Source organism: Daktulosphaira vitifoliae, unplaced genomic scaffold (assembly GCF_025091365.1).
Source record: "Daktulosphaira vitifoliae isolate Bord-2020 unplaced genomic scaffold, ASM2509136v1 Scaffold_2, whole genome shotgun sequence".
Taxonomy (NCBI): domain Eukaryota; kingdom Metazoa; phylum Arthropoda; class Insecta; order Hemiptera; family Phylloxeridae; genus Daktulosphaira; species Daktulosphaira vitifoliae.
In genome coordinates this window covers 40,125,674-40,133,132 of record NW_026099573.1, presented here as the reverse complement: position 1 = coordinate 40,133,132, position 7,459 = coordinate 40,125,674, and the positions used below count along the sequence as shown (strand labels likewise).

At 40.0% G+C, this 7,459-nt stretch overlaps 2 protein-coding genes across 2 annotated transcripts; both read right to left on the bottom strand.

Annotated features, from left to right (window-relative positions):
• Window positions 1–2,724: 2,724 nt before the first annotated feature.
• Window positions 2,725–5,183, bottom strand: LOC126899605 (uncharacterized). The gene is made up of 2 exons (XM_050674652.1): window positions 4,636–5,183; window positions 2,725–4,224 (listed from the first exon to the last, which is right to left on the bottom strand). Exons 1-2 carry the CDS (start codon window positions 5,084–5,086, stop codon window positions 2,741–2,743), a joined length of 1,935 nt encoding a protein of 644 aa, XP_050530609.1. The 5' UTR covers window positions 5,087–5,183; the 3' UTR covers window positions 2,725–2,740.
• Window positions 5,184–5,304: 121 nt separating this feature from the next.
• On the bottom strand, window positions 5,305–7,441 carry LOC126898248 (uncharacterized). The gene is made up of 2 exons (XM_050672186.1): window positions 7,296–7,441; window positions 5,305–6,884 (listed from the first exon to the last, which is right to left on the bottom strand). The coding sequence occupies exon 2, from the start codon at window positions 6,838–6,840 to the stop codon at window positions 5,305–5,307; it is 1,536 nt and encodes a 511-aa protein (XP_050528143.1). The 5' UTR covers window positions 6,841–6,884; window positions 7,296–7,441.
• Between the last annotated feature and the right edge of the window lie 18 nt (window positions 7,442–7,459).

Genomic DNA, 7,459 nt, shown 5'->3' with positions numbered 1-7,459 from the left:
CTCAAGGATTACCTGTGGAAGAAAATTTAGATATTTTCACACAAAACAACAGCAAAATTGACGGAATAGACGAACCGTGTACGGATAGCAACGACGATTGTAGTACGGATTTTACACTTGACAGTGTTGTTGGTACGGCTAAACGAGAACTTTTTACGGATCCCTGTTGGACAGAACAGGTTAGAACCTATAAAAATTTATTTTTGCATTCCACATGGAAGAATCTGCAGCAACTTCGACAGAAACAGATAGACATGGACGTGACAGATTTGGTAAGTAAAAATATTAGTACAATAACAGTAACGTATTTCTATTAATATTTTTGCTTTACAGGTACTGGCTTTGTCGGCGTGCTTGCACGTCTCCGGCAACGCAGACTTGCTGCCGGTCCATATATTACTCCTGTACCTGGCCAACAATCACCATTACGGAGTAATAACGCCAATGGGTCTCACCAAGTTACTACAGAAATTACAACCACCACAGTCGTGGAGAGACACACAAGTGCAGACGACACTGACAGACTGCACAACCACTATCTCGCTCCTGGAGGCCCTGCGTGGCGCGGCGGCACAGTTCTCCAGGACATTAACAATTGGCTGGCAGAACAAGCCGGTCAGTTGTACGCTAGATGCATGGTTGGCCCAAGGACTAAGCGATACTATTCGTGGATTTTTGTCCCCGATTCAATTAGTGGACTCGATAGTATCGTGGCAGACTTGGAGACAGGACTGCGATATGTCATCTCCCACGGCTCGTCCATCGACTTTGTACTCATTGCGCGGCATGCAGACCACGTCCACGTCAATCATGTGTGCACCAGCTCCAACTCAAGCTGCCGATGTTCGTGGTTACGTGGCAGCGAGTCCTACCGGGACACAAGACGGCAGCAACTGGCGAGAAATGTTCGAGCGGCTGACGTCGACACCGAAGGATGGCAAAATATCCTACGATATTTCCTTAGCGGTGGCCGAAGTATCGAGCGCCTTATCGTTGGAGGTATGTATTTTTAAAAATTTTATATTCATAAAAACATACCACTGGCTATAGGTAGAACCAGAAGACCTCCTATGGGAAATGAAATGTTATCGCAGACGGGACGTCAGGGGACTAGACAAAAGCGAATGGTGGAAGAGAGCGCACATCAAAATGACGGGGACGTGTACGGAGAGCCTTTCGGAGCAAGGGAAACTAATCGACCGTCTCGTTGCCTCGGTGACACGCCAGTTGTCGAACAATCCTGCAACACGTCGGAAAAAAATTATGAAATACGAAAGGAAATAATTGATTTGCTGTTAAAAACCGGTGGCTCTGCTGACAATACGTTTTTAAAAGGTAGAAAACGAAAACAACGAGAAATCGAAATTTTAATACGAATGTACCCGACATGTCCCATAAACGCGGTTAACAAAACAATCGAATTTATAAATAATAACCACACTAAGTATATTAACGGAAATGATCGCGATCTTATTGTAATAGTTAAAAATTGGGCTATAATATTGAATCAATGGAGCGTTCAACAATTTTGGGACTATTATTGTTCACCTGGTGTTCGACCGTATTTCAATCTTTACGCGTTTACAAATTGTAAATCTTCGTTTTACTATACACCGGAGGAATCTCTCGATATAGCCGTCGAACTGTTAGTGTATCAGTTCGACGACGATTTCGAGAGGATACATAAATTTATTTACGATTTGTACGATGTGGTCGAAAAGAACGTCCCAAAACGCAATACATTATCGGTACTGTCTCCTCCTAATGCCGGGAAGAACTTTTTTTTTGACGCCGTCTGCTCCTATTTTTTAAATTATGGCATAATTTCTACGCTAAACAAACATTCACCGTTTGGTTATCAGGACATGGATAACAGNGTTCGGTTATCAAGACATGGACAACAGGCGGCTAGTTCTATGGAACGAACCCAACTACGAGTCCAACGAGACCGAAACGCTTAAAATGTTGTTGGGCGGTGATAGTGCTAAAATTCGAGTTAAATATTTGGGGGATCAAGACATACAGGGTCCTCCAGTAATTATTCTCACTAATCACTTTATTCCTTTGTTTTCTGACCCTGCCTTTGAGAGTAGAATTTGTCAGTACGAATGGAAGGCTGCACCATTTCTGCGACAATACAAAGGAAAACTTAATCCTAAAATGTTTTACTTACTTTTACAGAAATTTAAATTATTATAAATATGTATATATATGTAAATAATAAACGCAAAAAATATTTGTAATTATGGTCTTTTATTTTTTAATAAGTTATACATAGGATTATACCGTCCTTTTTTATTTACATAATTATACTTATTGGCTAGTTGATCACCATTTTCAACACCAGGGAAGTACATAGCTGTTATTTTATTTATTTCGTCTTGACTGGCTTTTCTGCTGGTACTGGCCACTCTGTATGTGTTCCACTGGTCGTCCGACAATACACCGACAAAATACAAAGCGCCGTAACCATCGAAATAAAATCGGTCTTGAGTATCTGGTATATACTCTGATGGAACATAATCGGTATCGTCGCTTCTGGCTGCATCCGTTGCTCTTGTAGTGGACGCTGGCTTCACCGTAGTAGTACTAGTAGTAGTAGTGGCTGCAGTTGAAGGTCCGATAGTGATATCACTGGTGGGTGTAGTAAGTGTGACGGGAGATGCAGTAGTTGTAGAAGATTTTTGTTTTTTTTTGGCGGCCAAATTTTCACGAACAGTAGTAAAAACGGCCGCCGATATCAGTTTTCCGCGTCTACTTGTTTCAGAGAGTGTCTACCGTAACACGTAGAGTAATTCCCGTCCGCTTCGGCTACACCAGCGTCAACACCCATCGTAAACATTTCATTTTCAACGTTAACGTTGCAATTTTTAAATCGTGCCAAGGCAGTAGGGTAACCGAATTTAACTATGCAGGTCGTTTCGACGGTGTAGTAAGCTTCGATGTCTAAAAATTTCGTTGGCACTACAATATTGTCCTTTGCTGTTACCCGTGGCACCGGATAAACACCTACATGTAACGATGGCTGGGCCTCGGACGGCGTGTAATTGGACTTTTTTTGTATAAGCACATGTGATAGCTCTATTAGTGATATATGACGACTAGATTCTACGTAAGACCAACTTTTGGATTTTTCCGTGACGGTCATAAGTTCCTTTGGTTTTTGATTTATGTATGTTGTACAATATTTATCTCGTTTAAATTGCGTAATTGCTGAACCGTTGGGGCAAAAATAATCGGCTTGTTCACATTGAATATAATTGCTGTTACCGGTGTCCGGCCAATGAAACGTCTGATGACTGTTAAAAGGTTTTCTCAACAAACTTATTTTAGGACTGTACTCGTATTGTACAATTTGAGTGCCCACAGCAGCGTTTAAATCAAACTTTTGCAAATGTCTGTTCAATCTAGGCCACTGATAGCCGGCCTGATTGTCCGTATCGGTGTATAACGTGTAATAGTTTTGCAGCACAGTAGGTAAATTCATGAAACTGCACGGCAAATTGTCCTGTGGTTTATTAGTACTAGAGTACCAAGCGTCGTGTTGTTTAGAATACGTCTCGGGCGCTGAATTGGACACCGCTTGCGGTTCCATGGAATTTGACGCAACGGTAGTGTATTTTTTGGTGACACCCGGAACAGTTTTATTAAGACCTATAGCGTACACTCCCCATTTATTTTGATTAAGAGTGGCCAATTCCGATTGAGTTGTAGCTGTTTCGTATGCTGTGCGTGCCCCACGTAAAATTACTTTGCAAATAACTTTTTCGATATAGCACCCGACCGGTAACATTTCAATTTCGTCGTACGTTAAATACAAATGACAACGGTCGACCGGAATTTCCGCTAGAGAGGTTGTTCCCCAAAATGCATTGCCAGTGTGTTTAATAGGCTTCCATTGTATTCCGTACGATAGAAACTCATGATTTTTTGAAAAGACCAAAGACCTATTTTTCGTATCGTCGATGGGTCTAGGTATAACCATGTGTAGCATACCGACAGCGTTACTGTCACCAGCATCAGAATTAGGCCCGATACCCGGAATATTCGTGCCGGCAGTGAGGGCTGACGCTGTGGGATTATTTGACTTTTTTGATGCATTTCCTCCAGGATCGATACCAGCTTCATCAACAGTACGTTTGTCTCCGGACTCTGTGGCATTTCGTTCAGCTCCGGACATTGTTGTGTCGGTATTCTTTTCCACATATGAGTCGGAAATCAATTCTAAACAAAAAAAATTTTTTTAATGAAAAAGCTCAAAGTTGTACATAAAAGTTCAAAAAAGCTCAAAGTTCATAATATTATTATCTTAAATTGAGTGTATTGCTAGGGGCTTTCACGTGTAGACGTACCAAGTCTGTATCTTTAAAACTCTATTTTCTACGATTTTTTAAAGGTTTTCGTGTAAAATACAGAAATCATTGTATTGTCCGACTGGTGCATACTACCTACGTTTTTTCGGTCGATTTTACAACAAAAATTTTTTTTTGCTCAAAACTTACAGAAAACACTAGGGATACTCAAATATACATAATTCAATGATTTTTGAGCATTTTTGGACAAAAAAGTTCAAAGTTCAAAAAAGTTCAACTTTTTTAAAAAAGCTCTATATGTTCCGAAATCACTAAAAATTACCTTTTCGACGTTTTTTAGCTTCTGTGAACCACTCTATAGGCTTGCTAGGTTTTTCTGAATTAGGGTATATGGCTTGCGAATTCCCTGTAATACCTTGCAAAGTACGTTCTAAAAAATGTTTTCCATATAAACCAAACGCAGTTGCGTATTTGCCACCGAAATTAGAATTTTTTACGTTCAACGACCTCTCCGCTGCTTGCAGGTCGTAATTTCCTATTTCATCGATATTACCACTGCCAGCGTTATGATATTGTACGTCGTGTTCTAATGCGATCCAATCTACTTCGTTCGTTGGCAAGCTTTCAGCAATAAATTGATTTTTTTCATTAGCGACTTTATTACCCGGTCCCGAGAAATCGTGTCCTAACCACGTCAAACCGCCGTTTTTTCCCGTATTTTGTTTGTTAATATAATCACGGTACGTGCCAAGTGCAGTAGTATACACTTGCATTATCCGCAATTTAATGCGAACACTAACCTTTTATACTAATACACTTTATATTTTAAAAAGTTGTTTTCCTCATACTGCGCAATAAAATAATTATACTCGTTTTTATATTTCTTGGAAATTTACATATGTCATTATCAACAACTACTTATTATTTATTACTAGCGTTAATGCCATGAAACGTATTTGCATTAACGAGTGCATTCACCTGCATTTATTAATCATGCTGGATGCTTGCTCAAACCTTCATAGGTTTCGACGACGACGACACGACGACAGTGTAGTGTACATTCACTGCCACAGGTGGCGGTATGGGCGGAGTGACCGATCAGCCNTTGTTTCAGAGAGTGTCTACCGTAACACGTAGAGTAATTCCCGTCCGCTTCGGCTACACCAGCGTCAACACCCATCGTAAACATTTCATTTTCAACGTTAACGTTGCAATTTTTAAATCGTGCCAAGGCAGTAGGGTAACCGAATTTAACTATGCAGGTCGTTTCGACGGTGTAGTAAGCTTCGATGTCTAAAAATTTCGTTGGCACTACAATATTGTCCTTTGCTGTTACCCGTGGCACCGGATAAACACCTACATGTAACGATGGCTGGGCCTCGGACGGCGTGTAATTGGACTTTTTTTGTATAAGCACATGTGATAGCTCTATTAGTGATATATGACGACTAGATTCTACGTAAGACCAACTTTTGGATTTTTCCGTGACGGTCATAAGTTCCTTTGGTTTTTGATTTATGTATGTTGTACAATATTTATCTCGTTTAAATTGCGTAATTGCTGAACCGTTGGGGCAAAAATAATCGGCTTGTTCACATTGAATATAATTGCTGTTACCGGTGTCCGGCCAATGAAACGTCTGATGACTGTTAAAAGGTTTTCTCAACAAACTTATTTTAGGACTGTACTCGTATTGTACAATTTGAGTGCCCACAGCAGCGTTTAAATCAAACTTTTGCAAATGTCTGTTCAATCTAGGCCACTGATAGCCGGCCTGATTGTCCGTATCGGTGTATAACGTGTAATAGTTTTGCAGCACAGTAGGTAAATTCATGAAACTGCACGGCAAATTGTCCTGTGGTTTATTAGTACTAGAGTACCAAGCGTCGTGTTGTTTAGAATACGTCTCGGGCGCTGAATTGGACACCGCTTGCGGTTCCATGGAATTTGACGCAACGGTAGTGTATTTTTTGGTGACACCCGGAACAGTTTTATTAAGACCTATAGCGTACACTCCCCATTTATTTTGATTAAGAGTGGCCAATTCCGATTGAGTTGTAGCTGTTTCGTATGCTGTGCGTGCCCCACGTAAAATTACTTTGCAAATAACTTTTTCGATATAGCACCCGACCGGTAACATTTCAATTTCGTCGTACGTTAAATACAAATGACAACGGTCGACCGGAATTTCCGCTAGAGAGGTTGTTCCCCAAAATGCATTGCCAGTGTGTTTAATAGGCTTCCATTGTATTCCGTACGATAGAAACTCATGATTTTTTGAAAAGACCAAAGACCTATTTTTCGTATCGTCGATGGGTCTAGGTATAACCATGTGTAGCATACCGACAGCGTTACTGTCACCAGCATCAGAATTAGGCCCGATACCCGGAATATTCGTGCCGGCAGTGAGGGCTGACGCTGTGGGATTATTTGACTTTTTTGATGCATTTCCTCCAGGATCGATACCAGCTTCATCAACAGTACGTTTGTCTCCGGACTCTGTGGCATTTCGTTCAGCTCCGGACATTGTTGTGTCGGTATTCTTTTCCACATATGAGTCGGAAATCAATTCTAAACAAAAAAAATTTTTTTAATGAAAAAGCTCAAAGTTGTACATAAAAGTTCAAAAAAGCTCAAAGTTCATAATATTATTATCTTAAATTGAGTGTATTGCTAGGGGCTTTCACGTGTAGACGTACCAAGTCTGTATCTTTAAAACTCTATTTTCTACGATTTTTTAAAGGTTTTCGTGTAAAATACAGAAATCATTGTATTGTCCGACTGGTGCATACTACCTACGTTTTTTCGGTCGATTTTACAACAAAAATTTTTTTTTGCTCAAAACTTACAGAAAACACTAGGGATACTCAAATATACATAATTCAATGATTTTTGAGCATTTTTGGACAAAAAAGTTCAAAGTTCAAAAAAGTTCAACTTTTTTAAAAAAGCTCTATATGTTCCGAAATCACTAAAAATTACCTTTTCGACGTTTTTTAGCTTCTGTGAACCACTCTATAGGCTTGCTAGGTTTTTCTGAATTAGGGTATATGGCTTGCGAATTCCCTGTAATACCTTGCAAAGTACGTTCTAAAAAATGTTTTCCATATAAACCAAACGCAGTTGCGTATTTGCCACCGAAATTA